Source organism: Corticium candelabrum, chromosome 1 (genome assembly GCF_963422355.1).
Source record: "Corticium candelabrum chromosome 1, ooCorCand1.1, whole genome shotgun sequence".
In the NCBI taxonomy this organism is placed as follows: domain Eukaryota; kingdom Metazoa; phylum Porifera; class Homoscleromorpha; order Homosclerophorida; family Plakinidae; genus Corticium; species Corticium candelabrum.
The window spans coordinates 6,840,893-6,863,492 of record NC_085085.1 but is presented as its reverse complement, the minus strand read 5'-3'; the positions used below and the strand labels follow the sequence as shown (position 1 = coordinate 6,863,492).

General features: G+C 38.9%; 2 protein-coding genes and 2 long non-coding RNA genes across 6 annotated transcripts; 3 read left to right on the top strand and 1 right to left on the bottom strand.

The window, feature by feature from the left end:
• Positions 1 to 743: 743 nt before the first annotated feature.
• Positions 744 to 10,839, top strand: LOC134193913 (heparanase-like). Of its 2 annotated transcripts, none has more exons than XM_062662786.1 (9): positions 744 to 1,308; positions 5,257 to 5,437; positions 5,515 to 5,565; positions 6,388 to 6,526; positions 6,632 to 6,751; positions 6,933 to 7,066; positions 7,128 to 7,271; positions 10,356 to 10,530; positions 10,611 to 10,839. In XM_062662786.1, the coding sequence occupies exons 1-8, from the start codon at positions 744 to 746 to the stop codon at positions 10,513 to 10,515; spliced, it is 1,494 nt and encodes a 497-aa protein (XP_062518770.1). In that variant the 3' UTR covers positions 10,516 to 10,530; positions 10,611 to 10,839. The 2 variants fall into 2 exon arrangements, with proteins under 2 accessions (XP_062518770.1, XP_062518762.1); XM_062662778.1 differs by having other exon boundaries at positions 6,388 to 6,582; positions 6,640 to 6,751.
• Positions 10,840 to 12,205: 1,366 nt separating this feature from the next.
• Positions 12,206 to 14,668, bottom strand: LOC134188894 (protein fem-1 homolog C-like). The gene has a single exon (XM_062657103.1). It carries the CDS (start codon positions 14,443 to 14,445, stop codon positions 12,412 to 12,414), a length of 2,034 nt encoding a protein of 677 aa, XP_062513087.1. The 5' UTR covers positions 14,446 to 14,668; the 3' UTR covers positions 12,206 to 12,411.
• An 11-nt stretch (positions 14,669 to 14,679) lies between these two features.
• Positions 14,680 to 16,680, top strand: LOC134188903 (uncharacterized). Of its 2 annotated transcripts, none has more exons than XR_009971405.1 (4): positions 14,680 to 14,835; positions 14,911 to 14,984; positions 16,078 to 16,198; positions 16,252 to 16,680. It is a non-coding gene; the product is annotated as an uncharacterized LOC134188903 (long non-coding RNA). The 2 variants fall into 2 exon arrangements; XR_009971404.1 differs by having other exon boundaries at positions 14,688 to 14,835; positions 16,266 to 16,680.
• Positions 16,681 to 21,283: 4,603 nt separating this feature from the next.
• Positions 21,284 to 21,902, top strand: LOC134196732 (uncharacterized). The gene is made up of 3 exons (XR_009972564.1): positions 21,284 to 21,398; positions 21,467 to 21,533; positions 21,598 to 21,902. It is a non-coding gene; the product is annotated as an uncharacterized LOC134196732 (long non-coding RNA).
• The last annotated feature ends 698 nt before the right edge of the window (positions 21,903 to 22,600 follow it).

Sequence of the window (22,600 nt, the reverse complement as noted above, 5' to 3'; positions counted from 1 at the left end):
TGCATGATGAGGCTGGAAAATGGTGGAATGCAAGACTTGTAATGATGTTGACTGGTGACTTAATTAGCGTTTTGATTGTCATATTGCTTATTAATTAAGAAGTAAGTTGGCTTGCTTTTGATCGACAGACATGCTGATGAACTAATAATTTAACTGACAGACAGAAGGACAGATGCTCTAAAGGAATTGCAGTATAATGAGATGAATAATGTCATGTGATGTTGTTGCTGTTGACCGTTTGTGATGTATGAGACTAAACCCTAGATTCATTTCAAACACAGCATTCACTTTGTCTGCCTAATGCTCATCTACTGTATTTTACAAACGACTAGCTATACCACAGTCTATACTGAAATAGGCCTTCTACTATAACAGGACCCCTAGACTTTGGCTGATATGGGGCTTTCGTGTGGATATTATACATATATACGTAAATCTGTTGCTTATTAGAGGTTTGAAGTTGCAGGTGTCATTCTTTATTTTCTATATTATGTGTAGTGTAGTGTCCTTCACGTCATTGTACAAGAGAATTTGATTTTTGAAATATACAGTCTATCTACCTACAGTCTAGGGGTTGCCACCTTTCTCATATGTTTGTCATTGCAAATTCCGGTCTAGTGGGTGCTACAAACCATTGTTGATCTAATATTACGCAACGATAATTGCCACGTGTACGGGCAGAGACGATTTCGTAAACCCGGATTATTGCTGCAGCTGCTCCATGTTTTAGCTTCACAGTATCTATGGCAATGTCGAAACCTGCGACCGCGTCGTTGTTCATCAGAGCTACTTTCCTTGTGTGCTTTTGCACTGCACAGTTGCTCGACATCGATACGGACAAGCCAGCATTTCACATTCCGCGTCACTTCGTATCTCTATCGAGCAGCCCAAAAACAATCATAGTTCACAACAGCAAAATGTTACGTCGCATGATTAACTCAGAAGTGTTCCAGTCTCTGATTAGAGGTCTATCTCCAGCCTACTGGAGATTAGGAGGTCGCGAGGCATTGCTTGTGACTTTCGCCAACCAGTCGGACGATTGTCCTCCGCCACATTATGGCTCTGAAAATAGCAGTGACGGCGATACTAACAGTGTGGAGGCGACGAAAAGGAAAATACCGCTGTGTTTGACTTCGACCATATTTGACGAGCTCTACCGTCTGACGATGACGACAAGCAACCTGCTGCTTTTCGATCTCAATGATCGAGTGAGGTTCGGTGACGGATCTTGGGACTACAGAAATGTGCGGAAGCTGGTTGACTACGTGATGGAGAAAAGATACAACGTGTCATGGCAGCTGGGCAACGGTAAGGCGTACGCGCTTGCGCAAATGCACATGGTTGAGACCAGTAGAATTAATTAAATAATTGACGCCTATATGAAAAATGAAATTTAATAATTACTAATTAAAGCTGTGTTTGCATCCTTGCTTCTACAGCCTTCTGAAAACCACAATAGAATTGTCGCCAAGAATTACGACTTGTAAAATCTATCTAAAAATCATACAAAGTGACTGTTGTTTCACGTGATCATAAAGTCCGCAAGTTATGAAATTTCGTGTTAGCAGTTCCAAGGGGTAAGTTCTGTTGTTATTTCTGACAAGATCTGACAATCACAAACATAACTGTGTTCTGACAAAAAACTTTCATGATGGTGTCAGGATCTGATTCATCGTTCATCCATTGTTTGTAGTTTCTGCGGTGTAGGTTCAATAGCAAATACTGCTCTGTGATTAGACCACATTGAAGGCATAGCACATTCTGGGCATGACACAAACAGAATATTCCACTACGCATCCACGACCAGAAGTTAGTTCACTGTAAACATTTTGAGTAGCTCTCGCCAAGTCTTGTGACTTGTACAAAGTCTTGTTTCTTATGACTCATGGCTGAAATTATGTGCCATGCTAAACCATATCTTGAAGTCTGGTTCATATGGTCTCTTGTATAAGCTCGATCTGGAAGCAAACTCTGCCTCAGAGGTGCTTTACAGTAGACTTGACCTGCATGAAGAGACATCTGGGAACGGAAAGGACGGTGAAGAGACTGGCTCAAGCCTAGCTAGGTGCTTATAGACTATCATTACTGTCTAGAAAGAAGACATGACTTTAAATTTACGCAGGATCCAGGTGAATTCAAGAAGCACTGTTTTTGTATTAAGTGCTGCGGGTTGTGATGACCTGGAAAGATGTACAGCCACCGCGCAATACCTATGTGCACTATGCCCAATGTTCCCAACACCACTGGAACAACCAGTGTTTAACACTGCCACGTGTGGCTTACCTCCACTTGCAAGTTGCTGTACTTTATCAACTTCTGAGCATTTTTCCTGGCGATGTTGCCATCAGCAGGACAGCTAATATCAATAAGAAGACAAGCGTTTGCCTTCTTATTTTCTGAAGCAGATGTCAGGACGATTGGCATTGATCTTTTTAGCAGTAGGGATGGCTGTATCCCACATCATAGCGATGTTATCTGTCTCCACAAGCCTATCAAGATGATGCCTGTACCATCTGCTCTCCACTGGAACCTTGAACTGACGACAAATTAATGTTCCAGTGGATGATGGAGGCTACCTCATTGTGTCGATCAGTGAAGTTCGTCGGTACCAAGGCATTACAGCCGGCCACAATGTTGTCGACTGTCTTCGGGTCTGCACTGCAAAAAAAACCACTGCAGAACATTGTACTCATAATACTGAGTCTGAAGAGCTTGGTCTTGAGCAGCAACAGCCAGTCTTTTGGTTGCAGCAGAAATATTTGATGACTTCAGCTATTCATATGTCTACAGGTGATTTCTCAGTGAGACGACAATGCTGACTTCGCATAGGCTTTCTGCTCCAGGACTGTACATGAAGAGAATTGCTGCACATATGGAAGTGTTTTGCATTCGCCTTGAGCTCTTGCTCAAAGATACAGGCACACACGATGGTTGCTCTTTCGTGCAAGTTCTGCTACTCATCTTGAGTTCGCTGCAACTGTGCAGTAAACTGACGAGCAATTAATGCATTGGATTGAATGTGAGGCTATTCTATAGAATCACTCTCTTGTACCATCTGCATGGAGAGACCAGAACTGGTATGAAGGTAATTGTCCAGTCCCACAATACAAGACTAATATGTCAACTTGATCTGTTGTAACCCTCAGCTGCCCTCAGTGCATGGAGCATGCAACCGGACAATGTCTGCGGCAGGATGGTAGACACCGTGCATAGAAAGAAGATTTATGGTTTGCCAATTAAGCTGCTGCAGGTCCATAGTTCTCCAATGAATGACACCAAACCATAAGTGAGAACCAGCAGTGCAAACCTGTTGAGGGCCATGCAGAATCTTGTTCTGACCTACAACTTGGTCCGAGGATCATCTTTTACGAAATATTTACAACAGAGCCGTTCCTGCGTAGTGATGTGGTGGATACCGTTATACTCTCATCCACACCCAAATACTTGTAGAGTTGACCCAGCTTCAGAAAGTTGATAGTGTTCATTTTTCATACTGTCACCCTAGAATTATGTCCAGAGAGCTTGCCATTGACTGTTGCACACTTGTCCAGACTAAACTTTGTCTGAATGTCATCAGAGAAGGTATGAACTGTGTGCAAGAACCCTTTCAACTGATCAAGATTTCCGCCATACAGTTTCAGATCATCTACGTATGGCAGACAACTGACAAACTGACATTTGGCAGTCTCATCATGCCCAATGCTCATCCAATAGTCGCAACCAGTTCTGTGTAACTTGATCCATGCTGAGAGGATTAAGAGCCATACAGTAGAGAAGAGGAAATAGTGAATTACCCCCCTTGCAAATGCTTTGCCTGATCCGTATGAGGCTTATTTGATTGTTCCATTCCACTAGGAAAGCACCATTGATGTCTTTCAACTCTTCTTCACACATGACAGAGTGACAGTTGTTATATGTGTTGTTATGCCCCTCCATAATGGGCAAGTGGGGTCTTTACCCCCATCTGGGCGCCTACCAACCCGGCAGGTGAGCCCGGCAGGGTACATGTTTCCGTGCAGTCCATATGGCGATCAATGACTAGCCAATTCGATATAGATTGCAGGCATTACGGTGACCGCGAACATCGGGACAGCACGCCTAGTGGATATCAATGTCCACTAGGAAAGCACTGAACGTCATCATCAACGGACCGTTCGCCAGACCACAGAAATTCTCCAACGACTGAAATGAGTCATAGTCTCATGGATAAAGCTATATGTATATGTGTCGTTATGCCCCTCCATAATGGGCAAGTGGGGTCTTTACCCCCATCTGGGTGCCCACCAACCCGGCAGGTGAGCCCAGCGGGGTACATGTTTCCGTGTAGTCCATACGGCGATCAATGGCTAGCCAATTCGATATAGATTGCAGGCATTACGGTGACCGCGTACTCGATACAGCATGCCTAGTGGATATCAACGACCACCAGGAAAGCACTGAACGTCATTGTCAACGGACCGTTCGCCAGACCACAGAAGCTCCCCAACGACTGAAATGCGTCATAGTCTCATGGATAAAGCTAGAGAAACATGAGAAAGAAAGACAGACAAGTTTCACAATTTACTGTCGTCACTGGGGTTTGAACCCCCAAACCATGGAGTGGTAGCCATTGTCACTAACCACTAAGCCACGGCGGTGACTTATGTATATGTGTCGTTATGCCCCTCCATAATGGGCAAGTGGGGTCTTTACCCCCATCTGGGCGCCCACCAACCCGGCAGGTGAGCCCAGCGGGGTACATGTTTCCGTGTAGTCCATACGGCGATCAATGACTAGCCAATTCAATATAGATTGCAGGCATTACGGTGACCGCGTACTCGATACAGCACGCCTAGTGGATATCAACGACCACCAGGAAAGCACTGGACGTCATCGTCAACGGACCGTTCGCCAGACCACAGAAACTCCCCAACGACTGAAACGAGTCATAGTCTCATGGATAAAGCTAGAGAAACATGAGAAAGAAAGACAGACAAGTTTCACAATTTACTGTCGTCACTGGGGTTTGAACCCCCAAACCATGGAGTGGTAGCCATTGTCGCTGACCACTAAGCCACGGCGGTGACTTATATATTATTGTTATACTTATTACTAGTATTATTATTATTAATGAATTATACACGTATATTATATTAAATTAGTGCTAACATAATAGTGTAATTGTGCAATCAGAAACTAGGAACTTGTACAAGAGCATCAGTGTGTATCTTGATTGAATTTTCTTTGTTGCTTTGTAATTAGCCTTCCTTTTTATAGAGCCAAGCTCTTATTTTCATCAGTTCAACATTGTAGTTGAGCCAGAGCAACTTGTACAAGACTATAAGACTCTTCGAAAACTTGTTGGAGTGAAGCAAATAGTTGTTGGTCCAGAGATGGTAGATATAGATCCTCATCGTTATCTTGATGATGAGTTGTCACGTCAGAAGTACTTTCAAAGGTGTGTACAGCTCACTATATGATATTGTATCTGTGTATTGTGACTTTTTCAAGTTCATTTGTTTCTTGCCTCTGTAGGTGGGAAGTTGCTGGTGGGGGAAATTTTGTCAATGCAACATCATGGCACTTGTGAGATTGTTTTTGTTTCTGGTTGATTTTTGGCTATTTGTGTTTGTGAATTCATGCCTTTCTGCTCATGCTTGCCGTTTTTCACATGTCTGCCGGTTTTAGGTCTTGTGTTTGTTTTTTGAGTATTTTTTATGTATCGGTATTATTGCATGACTGCATACTTATTTGTTGACACATCTATTGTTTGAACATTTAGAGTATAGTAAAATGTTCAAACAATAAATTATTATTGTATACATTAATTAAATGTTGAAAATAAATCTCAGACTGGGATTCTACTTCGAACGATAAGATTGGTGTGAATCATTGTAAGTATAGTAATGATAGGTAACAATGAAGTAAATGTTTGTTTTTTTGTTTGTTGTCTGCAGGAGTGTGTGTTTGTTTGTTTGTTTGTGTGAGTGTCTTTAACAATTAAGGTGCTAGTAGCTATCTTATATACGTACCATCTGGTTGTGAAGAAACCCTTTTAATTGGTACTAAAGGTAACTTTGATTATTAATGGTTAGTTAAACAAGTAGATTTGCATGGCTTAAATAATTTTAGTTTTGTGTTGTTGGAATGGCAACATTGAGCTTATAGTGTGTGATTTGTGAATCCTATTGTAGTAATACCCTTAAAAGGGTTTCCATGTGTTTACATTTAAATGTATTAATTAAATTTTATGTATTTACATTTAAATATATATTTGTTTATGTATGTATGTATGTATGTATGTATGTATGTATGTATGTATGTATGTATGTATGTATGTATGTATGTATGTATGTATGTGTATGTGTCTTTGTTTATCACTCTGATTGTTTATTTGTTCCTTTATAGTTACTATCTTCACAGACCACCTAATGAAAGTGACATGTACTCATCTCGTGTACTCGATGAACTTCTCATTGCCATCAATACAACAGAGTCATATTCAACTGGAGACAGCGTTGACTACTGGCTGACCGAAACTGGAAATGTAATTGGGAAACATGCCATTGCAAAGTTTACTGATTCTTATCTGGCTGGATTTATGTAATATGTACATGCATAGAGTAATGCTATGTTGTGTAGTGACTTACAGTTTTTTAGGTGGCTTCATAAGCTAGGCATTGCATCAAGGAAAGGCCACACAGTTGTGTGTCATGAAACTCTCATCACCTTTTCTCGGGGGCTTTTGGATCCTTCATTTGACCCTCAAGTGGTAAGTCTATTTGTTGATGGTTCAAGTCACGTACAGCGCTAGATTTTTGCTATCGTATGAGATATGTGACTCTTCTTTCTAAAGTTACCTTACATTTGACTTATGAATTAGAACATTATTTGTCAATCGATATGTGCTGGTAATATATGTGAAAATGGTTTGTTTTAAACTGTTGTTGTAGACATATTGGCTATCATATCTGTTTAAACGTCTTGTTGGCACTGGTTCTCTTGAAGTGAAAGGACAACTACAATTGAATCGACAAGTACATACGTTTGCATTTTGCACTAACGCAGCAGATGTTTATGTAAAACGGTAGGTTCACCATATAACAACTTCAGTATGTGACTTTCATAAGTTTGTTGATTGTTTTTAGATCGTATGTTCCTAGTGATGTTACTCTTCTTGTAATTAACATACAGCAAAGCATCGAAGCTACCATCAGTCTTCCTAGTCGTTTTATGCATAATATGGTTGACGTTTACCATCTTACTCCTGCGGACAACAATCTGACATCAACGTAAGGCACATGAATTTAGTTTGTGCATATATAGACAGTACTAATGTAACTATAAAATGATAACGTAATACAATAGTTACCAAGTTAATTAATGCCATTGATCTTTATGTAATGTTAGTATGTGTACAGTACAGGCTGGCATGCAGGTACTATAATGCCGCCCTTGAATAGAAACTGCATTTTTTGTCACATCCATGCACACAAGCTGCATATACTCAAATGGTAGCTTCAGCTAGTATTTGCGACAGACTCTGTTTGCGTGTCTTTGTACATGTGGTATACACGTGGTGTACATGTGGTACAGTGTACAACTACCATGTGTCCACGGATGATTGTTCTGATGAAGCTGAAGGATAATGAGGGTTGTGATTTGACATTAGTCTTGAGCTGCTCTGCATTCATGAGACAGTATCTTTCTTTTACTGTACCTGTATCATTTTGGCATGTTTAAACGAAGGTGCTCATTTGTGCACTCCTATCAGAGTCATGAAAAGAACTGTGAGATGAATGTGATCTCCCCAACACGGTATGCTATGCATGCAGAAGTTGTTGGGTGATCTGTACATGTACAGCATTCACTCAAGAAAATGGTTTGCTATTCAATAGCAAAAAGAGTGTGGTGACAGTTTTACTGGAAGTCGCAAGTAGAACGGAAGTAACCCAGATGTACTTTTGAATGGGAGGTTAATTCCATTTGAAAGACGAATAACTCATCTGGGTGTTTTTATAGATATACATGGACGGAGTGCTTTGGCTCTAGAAACAAGGATGAGAAAATTCTTTGGAATTGTGAATGGAGTATAGTAGGCAAACTTGGAGGTGTATGCAGGAATGAAAAAGTTAAGATGAGAATTATGAAAATGCAACTATTCCCAATCCTGTTGTATGGATTGGGACTTGGAGAGAACGTTGGTAGTGAGAATATTAAATACAGTTTTAGAAGAGAAATTAGACGTGGATTGGGAATGAGGCGAAGTGAATCCATTTGTGATCACTTTGAAGACTTATTAATGGAAGCTGTGGAACGAATAAGGACAATACAACTTAGTTTTCTAAACAGGGCACAAAACTCTGTGAATAGCATAGTTAGTGGACTAAGAATGCTTCCTATACCATACTGTACTTTAGTGTTATAGATAGAAGTTTGGTCTTTTTTGTTTTGTTTTGACGTCATTGTATGTGAGTATCTTGTACGTCTGTACTTTTCTTTTCTAGAGGGATATCAAACTACACCATTATGTTGGTGTGAATCAAATATATCATATCATGTCATATCATGTATGACATGATATAATGTATGACATTATATTATCTTATAGCATGATATGTATACATGATATGTTATACATATCATGTATAACAAACATTGAGCATTATTTTGGGACTTGAATTTGTGGATATTGTAATTCTGTCTGAGTCTATGCCTGTCTTGCAGACTGTGGCGATTGCATATAAGCATGTCTTAATTAATTAAATAGAAGCTTGCTAAGAAATTTCTGATGTACATATAAGCTATGGCTTTATATGAGATGTTACAGTATGGTGATGGCTTTACCTATACGCACAAACGTTTTTAATTTTTTGTTGTCTAAAAAGGTTAAAATATCTTTAACATCAACAAGCAGACAAAATGCAAACAAACATAGACATATGACAATCAGCACTTATTGTAAGATACCGTTCATGAATCTAGTTACTGTATTGTGTTACTATATATAGTCTAATAAGTCTGTATTTTAATCTAACGTTCTAAAGTACTTCAGCATCGACGTTCTTAATTTGTGCATAATAATTATACATACAGTCCTTTATAAGTATATATATATATATATATATATATATATATATATATATATACATTGAGCTCCATTTAAAAACTAACAAACATATTATAGGCTCAGCAGCTGATAACAGGTATCGAGATGGAACTATTTGTTGCTATTATTGTTTCTGTTTGTTGTTACACCCTGTAACAGTCTTCATATCTACAAGTAGTTTCTCAGTGTAGTAATCTATAGACAGCAATACTGACTGTGCATAGGCTTCCGCTCCAGGACTGCACACCAAGAGCACTACTGCACATGTAGAAATGTCTCGCATCCATCTGAGATGCTTGCTCAGATTAACCATTACAGGTGATGGTCTCATTTCCGTGCAGGTTCTGTGACTTGTCATCCCTAGCCAGAATCCTCTGCAACTGTGCTGTAAACTGATGGGCAATGCATTGGATTGAATGAGGGGATTTTCTAGAATTACACTCATGTACTATCTGCGTGAATTCAGTGATCAGAACTGTGACAGAGGTAACAATCCAGCTCCACGATACCGGGCCTGAACAAGACTGATCGGAAAATGGAGTAGCCAGCTTTGTTGCATGCTGTCATAGCCTTTTTAGTAGATCTAGCTACCCATGCAGGCTCTTGTGCCTGGTCTGGTGTTACAATTTTTGGTAGGCAGTTTGTCAGTCAATTACCAGTCAATCTTTTGCACCAAAGTACCCTCACTGACAATGTTTCTGCTCTGGTGCTGTGAGGGTCTTGATAGACACATGATAGGTCAATAGTTTTGACCTGGTCGGTCTTGTCATTCTTAGGTATCAGGGTGATTGTTTCCTGACATAACCAGTCAGTCTTGAAATAGGAGGTCATAGTTTCAAGTCAGACCACCGTGAAGACACAATGTATATTTGACCCAGAAACTGCACAGGCATAGGGCTGAGGGGTGACCTTGAAGTGCAGCTACTTGTGAGTGTGTGTGTGTGTGTGTGTGTGTGTGTGTGTGTGTGTGTGTGTGTGTGTGTGTGTATGTGTGTGTGTGTGTGTGTGTGTGTGTGTGTGTGTGTGTGTGCGCGCGTGCACATGTAAAAATATTATATATAATTAATTTTGTATAGTGAAATTACATTTTAGAACAAATTAGGTATTAATTGTATATTATGATATGTAATTCTGCTACTGCTCGCTCTTAATTGCACATGAAGGTTGTTTGTGTTGATAAAATGTTTGGCCAAGTTTGTCAGTCTTTGATTACAAAAATTGTTTGATTTGTGGAGTGATGTGTGCGTGTGTGTTTGCATTTATTTAGTTCTATTATGTTGAACGGGAAGAAGATGCAACTTGGACACAATCATCAACTTCCTTTGCTTACACCAATAGAGCAAGCTGGTTCAAAGGTGATAAGATTACCACCACTCACATATGGATTTTATGTTATTCGAAATGCAACCGCTTCAGGTTGTTTGTAAGAGCTTACATATCTGGTAAGTTAACTGCCATTATAATTACATTGAGATCATTGTCTACTTCTGTTAACTATAGTGGTGTGATTGTAATTGTATAGTGCCTGCTGAGCAATTGGGATCAACATAGAGTCTTGTCTGTTGCAGTGTTATAAACTTTAATGCAACATCTTTGTTTGTGTATTGACTGAAGTTTCGTCAATATAGCTTTGTTTTTAGTTCTATCATGATGACTTTAGATCTATTGTAGCTATGTAGAAATTATAGCTATATCTTCTTTGGTTTGGTTTATTGTTGAATTGATCGGAATATACTCAGCTATGCAATATAGATGTATGTGGACACCCAGGCGCAGGCGCAAACACATGTGCTCCCATACTTGCAATGTATACCTGTATGTGTGCGTGCATGTTATCCATGTGTGTATGTGTGAGACACTATAATTAAAGTTAGCTAATAGCAGCATGTTTTATATTGGTAGTCAAATAGGATCGATGACATACATGGGAACTGTCCAACAAGTCACGTCATGGATGATCTGGGGAGTCCCATTGATCTCAAATGATGATGTTTGGCATCTTTTTCTATTGAAGTTGAAATAATAGAACAAAAGACCACAATGCTCTCCATCTGCATTTTCCTGCTGGTAAGAGCTATAGGCTAATGGAAAGTTGACACAAACATAGATGAAAATGTAGCCAAACTTGTGCATATGATTGTTATCAAATGGAATGACGATTATGGAGTGCTGCATGACCTCAATCCAAAAGAACACTTTTGGGTAGTGCATAAAAGGTATAGCTCACGACAGCACGTGTCAGGTTCATTCACAAGGATTAAGTCAAAGAAGCAATGAATTAAATTTGATTGCAAAAACTACCACTTGAAGTAATTCAACACTTAGAGTGGCATCCATGATAAGCAGGGTTGTTGATATATATACATGTATATATATATATATATATATATATATATATATATATATATATATTGTCATGCGCAAAGCATGAACAGTTTATCTGGGTAATTTGAATATTAGGGTTATGGGTTAGGGTTAGGGTTACAGGGTTAGGGGGGCTATGGCTAGGTGTGCATGGTTTGTATTGACGATCCATGGTTTGTACAGGCAATTATTCCATGGATTGTACAGTACGGGACAATTAATGGATTGTCCAAATATGCGCTTGTGCACAACATATCCATTCGTGTATTCACTGTTGATTTTCATACAGGGTAGTGTTTATGTAGCTGTACGGTGCACCTAGCAAGACTTCTGGCAACCCACTGTACGTTTTCTATATGATTCATGGAATATTTGGGTTGCAGCTTAGATAATGTTAGCAAGAACAGCTTTGCTTTTGTCACTATGCAGTAGAGCAATTAGGCTGTGACAATTACCCCACAGTAAACCTTCATTGCAACAGGTCACATAGAGAACAAACAATTAATTTCCACTGTGTCAGAAATAATGTAAAACAATAGAACAAGTTAATTCTATTTGACAGGTCACAGCTGCTTTGCCTACAGACATGATGAACATCTTACGAAGAGACCATTAATACTACGATAAAGAAATGTGGTGACTTAGGACTATGAGTTTGGAAACAATCTGAATGCAGAATTCATCCTATGACTCGTCCTTGCTCTTAGGCAAAGTATATATCAAACTGTTAAGTTATCGATCTTGGTATGCATTGGTAGATTATAAATAATGATTATTGTGTAAATATTTGTACGTGTTGATGTAAAATACTGTCATTTGCTATTCATGTATTTAGCACAAAGTATCCATATTAGCAATGTGTCAGCATGAATTCATTTATGCAAGAAACACCATGTTCATTGTCATTGTCAATACAGCCCACAACTTAAGCTAAAAGACTGTTGGCTAGTTTATTAGTATTAGGAGTCCTCATCTTTGTCAGTGCAACGCAGCCTTACAAAATCTTTTAGCTTCTGAGTGAGTCCCGATTCTTGCAATGACATTCCACAATGAGCTAATCGAGCTGCAGCCAAGGACTGCAGAGACAAAACACCAGGATGGTAAAGGCGTTCACAGAGTGACTGTTCAGGATCCCAAACATGAGTGCTCCTGTACAGATCAATAGGTGTGCATCCATCAGAACTACGGATGTCAACGGCAGCTCCACAATCAAGGAGAAGATCAATAACATTCTTTGCTTCCTCTGATGGTTGATTGAGAGCAGCGATGTGAAGAGACGTATGTTGGGCAGCATTCAGACAATTTGGGTCTGAACCATTTCCTAATAAAAACTGAACAAATTCAAGATCTGGGAATTCACACAGGGACTCACAACGGCGAGGCAATCCTGCATCTACTGCCAAATGCAATGAAGTACATCCATCTGGGTTACTTCTCAGTCTCACCAGCTTCCTTGTAATGTCAAGTCCATTGGGACCAAGTCTATGGCAATCTCCTTGTGCAGACCGCAACCACTGAGATGCAAGCATTACAGCTGCAGCATGGCATTTCCATGTAGACTGCCCCTTCTTGGTCCTATCACTGACTACGTCAATGGCCCATTCCAGAAAAGGAGTAACATCCGGGTAGAATGAATCAAGCAGCATGTCCTCAAATCCATCCACTCGCATAAGCAAATCTTCCTGAATTTCTTCGATGTCATAATCAAACAACACTCTCTCCATGTTGAGTGCGTGTGTCCATAATTGTAAGGCCCGTTTATATAAATGATTGTCAGTGCAAGTAGAACCATATAGATTAATATAATACGATGTGTGAGGATGCAGCGCACCTAAAACACGTTCTCGAATAAGAAGAGAATTAATATGAAGAGCATGGTGAGATATTACAAAATCAGAACAATTCACCAATGTGGCTAGTTCTTCCTCTGTTGAGGCTTCAACAAAATTATCATAAGCAGCACAAGGTGCAGCAACTGGTGGATCCTTATCTTTCCAGTCATCAGAGCCCTTGCTCATAGCAGACATACGAAGTTTGATAGCCTGTTCCCATAGACCCATTGCTCGATCTATATTGTCCTCCCTATCAATAGCAGTTGCTCCACACAATTCCAAAGCATTCGCTGCATCGTTTGTTGCACAATCATATCGCTCCATAAAGAAGTGAACTGCTTCAGTATGACAATTTGCTGCAGCCAACATCATTGGTAATAATTTCAAATTGTCTTTTTCATTCCTTGCTCCGGCATCGAGAAGAAGCTTTAGCAGTTCAACATTGCCTTTACTAGCAGACATGTGCAATGCACTGTATCCATGCTGCGTTCTCTGATGAATATCAGCTTGATGTAAAAGCAATAGCTTTACTGCAGCGATTTGTTGTCGCAATGCTGCAATCATAATCGGCGATTGCCCGATATGATTGGGAGTGTTGATGTTTGCCCCGTTCTTGAGAAGAAAATCCATAATTTCAAGATGACCATGAAAGGATGCACCACGAAGTGGAGTTGACATGGTTTCTGTTCCTGAATTGACGTTTGCTCCATTTTCGACCAAATAACGAACAATTCCAACTTGTCCCGCTGTCGATGCAATCCACAGTGGTGTTGCCTGTTTGACCTCTTTCTTAGTCGTATCCGAGATTATATCTGACCTACTGTGGATATCTACTTTGCACTCCTGTAATAGGTAGCGCACGCAATCTAGTTGTCCATGTTTGCTTGCTATAGCCAATGGAACGACCTTGTTGAATGGCTGAGAAACAACGCAAGAGACGTTTTGAACACCCAGTTTGGCGCGTTCAGACGCGACCACTCTCTCTAAGAACTGCAAATTGCCATTTTTCGCTGCATTATAGACCGACTCTGCTCTTCCGTTTGGCTCTTCTAATTGCAAGCCCAAGTCAACTGTTGCTTCGACGTCAACAAAGATGTCATTATCGTGATCTTCTGCGTGTGTGTTAGTATCAGCAGCGCTTTCTAGAGAAGAGGCTGACATCGAATAACGTTGATATCATTCAGTAACGGGGCACGTGGACCCCACTAGGGTCCACCTCCTCTTAGTTTTTAGTGCAGATGTGCGGTCACTCAAAATGAATATTCGTGCCAACTCGGAACAGTACTGGAGGTCTCTAGCGCTAGTTGTGACGTGCCGAAGACATTTCCCGAGTAGGCGAGTGTAGGCGGACGTCCCGAACGAGTACGCGCAAATTTTTTTTTGGGGTCCACTTCACACACACATCCCGGATATATAGCCCGGATAAGTTTAACTTGCACGTGCACGGTAGACCATTCTCACGTGCACAAATGGCTAGTAGTTCGAAATGTGAGGTGCTATGCTGACAGATTGTGGGAATTGCGCTTTCTCTGCGAGCAGTTACCACACTCAGTAAGCAACAGTGGCTAGTGAAGGGAGAGCCCCAATATGGGAAATGTTGGTTGCTACAAACCGTTTTCTTTGCAGAAATCGACTTTCTCGAGAAACAATTGACTCCAGAAAAGCTTTGCGTGATGCAGTTATTATACAAGACGGCAGGAGTTTGTACAGTTTGCTAGTTAATTGATATTAGTTAATTTAACTAATTGTTAATTTATTAGAATACAGTATTTAGTAACATTAAAGCACAATTTATGTATTTATGGTAGTATTTTTTAACCTTAAATGTGATTTAATAAATAGTAATTTATAATTTATAAGTGTATGTATATATACATATATATATATATATATATATATATATATATATATATATATATATATATATATATATATATATTTTTTTTTTTTTTTTTTTTTTTTTTTTTTTTTTTTTTTTTTTTATATATATATATATATATATATATATATATATATATATATATATATATATATATATATATATATATGGATAATGTGTGTTAGATACCCACGTAGATGGATTTATGTAAAAATATATGTATTTCTAAATATATGTATATATATATATATATATATATATATATATATATATATATATATATGTATATATATATATATATATATATATATATATATATATATATAGTAACTATTGCAGAAGAACCCGTTTTTTAATTAATCGTGTCCTCTGCTGTTACTGCAATTAATTTGTTTTACATAAGAAATGTATGGCAAACAGGCAGGATTACAGGAAGCTGTTGATCTGCGCCATGGACAGTCTGTTGCAAAAGAACACAGTTTTTCATTAGCCTAAAATAGAAGCAATCCATGATCCATTTTAACAATAAAATTAGAACACACACAATGAAGATGCTTATTTCTCTAGTGGGTGCACAGTTTGCTGAACATAAAACAGGAATAACTTGTTCTGAACACTCATTCTGAAAACTCTAACTGCAATCTGTTCCTCTCTATAGATCAAGGAATATGAACAATCCAGGACATTTGTTGTTGTGAATTCAGTTAATATGTAGTGGTGAGCTAATATTTAGTGGTGGAAGTTTTGATTGATGTCTACAGTCAATGTTATTAATTAAATTTATATAGTAAATGTCGATTGATTATTGCAGTTAATATTTATTGATTTAATACATTTCATATTTTCTTTGATTAATTAACACAGTCAATATTGTAAATAGAGTCAACGTAACTTCTTTATTCTGGTTGTTGCAGATTCTAGAAGAGTAACCTGGATAACTTCCATTATTGCACCTGCCAGAAGACAAATTACATGTGTGGTTTAGGCATAAATCACCTATGTTTCGATTAATTAACATTTCTGGATCTCGATAAGGTACTTGCATGCAATGTTTCAGTTGTATGTACTGCACTTGTAAGTCAAAGAAGGTTTGAATTTTTAGTTCATCTTTTGAGATTCTCCAGAGTTACACAGAAAGTGCCTTTTCTTCAGGGAGCTGCCGTGACCAATTTTCTGAAGAAATGAGTGCAACTAAGTTTGTATAGCTGCATTGCATTTTGACTCGTAGTGCTTTTAGCTATTGTACTTTGTACATTTGATAGATTATTTGCAGGATCTTTTGGGAGACCAGCCATGCTGAAAGTGATTTCTGAATAGATTTGCATACATGATGATGGTGGGTATATCTATTTATATCTATAATGCTCACTTGAGCGATCTGCCATTCATTGTGTCCCTGGCTGTTAGATTGGGAGTCTTCTCAGATAGGGCTCCATATATGAGGGCTAGCTGTTACAGTAATTCTGGTTTCAAAACTTGATAAATACCAAAGGGCGGTGTTTCTTTACTATGATGAGATGGAGCAGTTGATGATGCATATTCACAGTATCTTATACCATGCTCAAATTGACCACAAATAGAACTACGTATATACAAGCACAAAACATTATCATGTTACTTTGAGTCTTTCTTTAACATCTAGAGCGGACACTGTTATATCCAACTGGTAATGACTATAACTGGTTAAGATTGAGTTATGCGTATACAGCATTGTAAACTGGTAAACAAACGTCATAAATCTGGTAAGAAATGTCACAGCAGTCGCTAGATTTTGCTAGAGAGTACTTTAACATGTCATTCCCCGATCCACCTTCCAATATTCTTCACACATCCTATACACACAATGCAAAATATCAAGCATCTCATTCTTCAGGTAAATTTTTAAATCTCTTTCTACACATTGTAGTGTTCTGTCTAAGTGACTAGATGATTTTAGTTAGCATTTCATGTCCCATTTAATTATGAGATTGTACATTACATGTAGTAGTTACTTGTAATCACATGTACCACACATCCTTGCTAAGTACCTATAGCTAAAGCATGCTTCTTTTAAAGTGTGCCTACACTATCTTGTTTAGACAGTGTAGATATTAACCAATATGCATGAGAATTTGTTCGTGTCCAGAATACTACAAATTATATTAGCTCACCACTAGTCATGTTAACTGAATTCACAACTACAAATGTCGATCAGTAATACTCTGCCACCTAGCTGCAGTAAAGTAATACAAATACTTTGAGTTGAACGAGTTTGTTCCTTAATTTAATGTCCATACTCCTGTCTAAGTGGTGTCCTCCCAAAGGTTATTCAAGAAGACAAGTGGTTCAACAAGGTCTGTCACATTCCTGACACTTTGAATCTTGAACTCTTGAACTTGAGCAAGATACAGCAATTTCAACAAATTCTGTCAGACAAGCCAGCCTCTGCTGTGGCATTTGGTGACGTGACTACAGTAGCTACCAAATGTCTAGACTGGCATGTGACAGATGGTTACCTGATACACTGCTTGAAGGTATGGCATCGCTTCTCAATTGCTCATCACAAGATTGTCTTTGCCTTGTGCTATCCAAAGTTTGCTAATTCACGTTGAACACGTCCATAGCATTAGCTCTGAACAACAGAAAGAAGATTAGACTTATATTCCTGATTGTCAACGTACAAATTGATGCCATAACTGGATCTTCTGTTGCATCAAATACATTGATCAGTGGGAATCATTGGACAGTGGTTGCTTTAGATTTGAATTCAAAGTTTCCTTCTATGGTGGCCCATTGGGATAGCCAGTTCCTACCAAATTGTTGGTAGAACTAATACAAACACTGGACTATGTAAGCACTGCCTTAGGTGAAAGAGTGGATATTCATGATTTGATTCCTATGCATAGGCCGACTTTTGAAAAGATGGAAAACACGCATGATCAAGGCATTGCAAAATTTCCCAATACAAACATGTTCTTCTCTTTGTGGGGTTATTGCCTTTGTTTTTGTGGCAGTTGCAGCATTTTCTCCAGAGAATCTGTGGGCACACATCTGTTCACCACAGCTGTCCTTCTATGTGACAAAGCAAAACTCAAACTTTACCTTCAACCAGGGTTCTCCCAGGATTTCAGGAAAGCGTAGCACTAGCCCCTCCCTAAGACCATGCCCATCCACCGACGTCACGACAAAGTCCCAATTGCAATACTAATCTATTATCAATATATATATTAGACTTGCTGCTGAAAATCGTCTATACTAGCTGTTGTTTACAGGCTGTCAGCTATCAGTAATCCATTAGTTGGACGAATTTAGCATGGACAGCTGTTGAAGTCAAGATATTGCTGTGACTTGTAACCATGCATTGACAAACCTGTTAACTAGTCTACTAAGTAGCAGTGCACGCTTGCTAGATACACACTGTGACACAATTGAATGCATAAACACAATGACATACAATTTATTCGTAATCATTGCTTCAACACAGTGACTGAGTATATACCCTAAGGTTGCTGCTACATTAGAGAGTAACAAGCAAAACTGTGTTCAATCTTACAAGCTGTCCACTGTATAATGAAATTATGCTGACTCTGTTACAATATTGTAATGTATCTGTTCCTCTTGGAAGCCCACTCCAGACATGCAGCGTTAAAGTCAAAGTCTTCTAAACAGGGACCTTCAATAGAGATAAACAGCAGTTGCACTGTGATTTTGTTGCTCAGACGGGGTTTCTCAGAGGTGTCTTTATCCTATTCAGTTCAGAAAAGCCCTCTCACAGTCAGCAGTGGAAGCAGGGATTAACTGGGCAATGGCTGCAAGGTTACAACTGATTGGAAACACTAAGGAAAGGTTCTCTTTCTTCACAATTGCAGCCATCACATCTTGTTCTGTATGGCAAAGAATTTGCACTTTGAAGTGGCACAGCTGTTGGAATCTGACTGGAACTATTTTTGCAAAGTGGTCAGTCAGCGGTCCTATTCAGTATTGGCTTTCTTCAAGCCGCCTACTTAGTAAGCAGGTTCTAAACATGCAAATTACATCATTAAGATTATGTTTCCTTCACATGCACTTGCTATCCATATCTGGAGCATATCTAGACAATCTCAAATCAGTGATCTCTGAGAGTGAAGTAGAATTTCAAGCGTAGCGCAGCGCTACACTCAAACGCCCTGGGGAGAACCCTGCTTCAACCAAGCCCTTATACTCACTACCTGACGAATACCTTAGCAGTATGGCTGCTTTCTGATCAAATTAAAATTTCAAATATCCTAGATAAGTCCATAGATAAGTCCATATTAGCTGATGAAAACTTGCAGTCTCAGCAAATCCAAAGCCACCATCTCAAGCAACCTAAACGCCAGAAGCTTTGCTTAAGTCTGAGTAAAGTTTGTTCATGAAAGCCAAAACTACAACCAACACGTTCAACAGAATCATTATCCCCAAACGAATCCACCAGAGAACAAGGAGAAACTACAATACGACAATAAGTTTGAAAACAAATACCCCTAATGCCATCTAAACTGTACGAGGATACAAGATTTTTGAGTTGAGGAAACTGTTCATGTTAATATGCCTTGATATAAAGAGAGAAACAGATTGTAATTACAGTGTTCAGAATGAGTGTTCAGAACAAGTCATTCCAGTTTTATGTCCAGCAAGCTGTGCACCCACTAGAGAAATAGGCATCTTCATTGTGTGTGTTTTAATTTTATTTTAAAATGGATCATGGATTGATTCTATGTATTTTAGGCTAACGAAAAACTGTTCTGTGGCAACAGACTGTCCGGATCAACAACTTCCTCTAATCCTGCCTGTATGCCATACATTTCTTATGCAAACAAATTAATTGCAGTAACAGAAGAGTACATGATTAATAAACAGGTTCTTCTGCAATAGTTTCTAGTATATACAGTAGTGGACAAAAGTATTTGCCGGGTAGTTTTTGCTGTTGATTTTTCATCATATTCTGGACTACAGAATGGAAATAAGTGCTGATATGAGCATAAATTGATAAGTTAGTTTGTTTTCAAAGGTTGTAATATTGTTTGCATTGAATATGCTTTGATAAGTTGTAATGTAAACTTAATTAATCTGTTTTAACCAGGTTGTAACAATAATCTTAATTAAATTGCAACAACCAACTGATTTAGACTCAATTCTGTACCAATTAGTCTTGATTTTCCCATTGCATGACCAACATTGACCAAGAAGTCGCTTTATTAATATTTTGTGCTTCCACTCAAACACAAACATCCTGAAAACCCTTGAAATTTCTTGCCTGGCAAATACTTTGTCCACTACTGTATATATACATATATAAATTATAAATTACTATTTATTAAATCACATTTAAGGTTCAAAATACTACCATAAATACATAAATTGTGCTTTAATGTTACTAAATACTGTATTCTAATAAATTAATAATTAGTTAATTAACTAATATCAATTAACTAGCAAAATGTACAAACCTCTGCCGTCTTGTATGATAGCTGCATCACGCAAAGCTTTTCTGGAGTCAATTGTTTCTCGAGAAAGTCGATTTCTGCAAAGAAAACGGTTTGTAGCAACCAACATTCCCCATACTGGGGCTCTCCTTTCAATAGCCACTGCTGTTTACTGAGTGTGGTAACTGCTCGCAGAGAAAGCGCAATTCCCACGATCTGTCAGCATAACAACACATTTCGAACTACTAAATCATGCATGATCCAGCATGCGTGCACGTGAGAATGGTCTACCGTGCACGTGCAAGTTAAACTTATCCGGGCTATATATCCGGGATGTGTGTGTGAAGTGGACCCAAAAAAAAAATTTGCGAGTACGCGGGATTAGAGTCTGGCTACGCGAGACTAAAAAACAGTCGACTGTCTACTGTGTCTACTAGGACGCGAGTACTGGATAAATTATTTTACTTCAATTAAACGAAGGACCCAGGCAAAAGGGTCTAGCTAGAGGTAGTAGATACTAAATCTCTAGATCTAGGCCTGGCCCATGTCCAACCGGCAGACTTGACAAGATAAATTCGGCGTATAGAATTGCCATATATGGTGAGTAGTCCTAAACTTTTCATGTCAAGATTCGTACGTGCTGTGCACCTGTACAAGTCGTTACTTGTACAGATACCTAGACTTGGGTCCGCACAGGTTTGCGCATGCGCACTTAAAACAAGATGAGTGGGCCACAACAGTTTCCGCAGCACACTGTGGTACAGGATGAGATGTTTCCTGAGGGACCTGGAGCATGGGCCGACGTAGAAGAGGTTGAGGACGACCTTTCCTTTAGATAGACTTGTGTTTATAACTATTGTCGTACGCGTTTGGTTGATAGTCCATTCACGGAGTTGTCATGGACTTGGCAGACAACGACAGAGCCGTTCATTTGGATTTCTTTAACAGTAAGATTTTTCCATATTTGGAATTAATTTCGGCGATTCTGATGACCTCATTGTGATGACGTAGAATTTGATGATCTGTTTGACGACGACGATGTTTCCTAATCGGTGGCACTGTATTTACTGGTATCATAGTTATGGTTAAAATTAAAGATATGTAGCCATTGACTTCTGCAGCATTAGCTAATTAAATATATACATGTCTAGAAAACAAGATCACATAATCTTGCAATTGTGGTGTTGATGAGACATGCACAAGGGTGTAGACAATGAGGAGGGATAACAAACTTCTTTCTTCAGAGTAAAGTTTGTAAGTTTTAAGTGAGGGATAGATTGGAGTGATGAAGTGTGATTGCACGTTCTGAATTTCATACATGGTTTGTCTCTATGAGCGATCAATCATGTCTAGTTGACTTAAATTCTCCAACTTTAAAACTGTCCTTTTCTTCTGTACACAACAAACTCCTTGCCGACACGTTCCATGTCTGAGGAATTTGACCCTTGTGGATATGTAGCAGTACCCAGTTCAGCATTCATTTTATAGTTGTGCACAGCCACGATTTCAGTCTCCGAAGTGTGCTGAAACTCCTTATAGAGCGTTAAGTTGCCAGCATAACAAGAATAAGTTGATTGCTTTGATTGCTTTGGTGTAGAATTTCCTCTATGACTTGGTGTGTGACAATGTAGATCCCCTGTCTTCTAATGTTGACACATAAATGCTGAATGTCTAATGCTATCAGTATGTAGTAATCTTCACTTTTGAAATCGTGTTGATGTCCTTAATTGGTTAATGTATAACCACGTTCTAGATTACACAAGAGGCACAATGTACCAGGATTGTTGCATCAAAAGATATACCAGTAGACTGTATACTATAGGGCTGATAGGATGTTTGTTCATAAGAACTGATGTAAGACTTGGCAAATGCAGCATCACTGTTTATAGAAATAGGTATATGACGGTTTCACTAACCAGAGACTAATTCATGTACTAGGGACAGCACTTAGTCTCACCTGAAAAGGCAGTACCAATCCAGATGTGGAAAGGGCAAGTATCCGGGAGCCAAACTC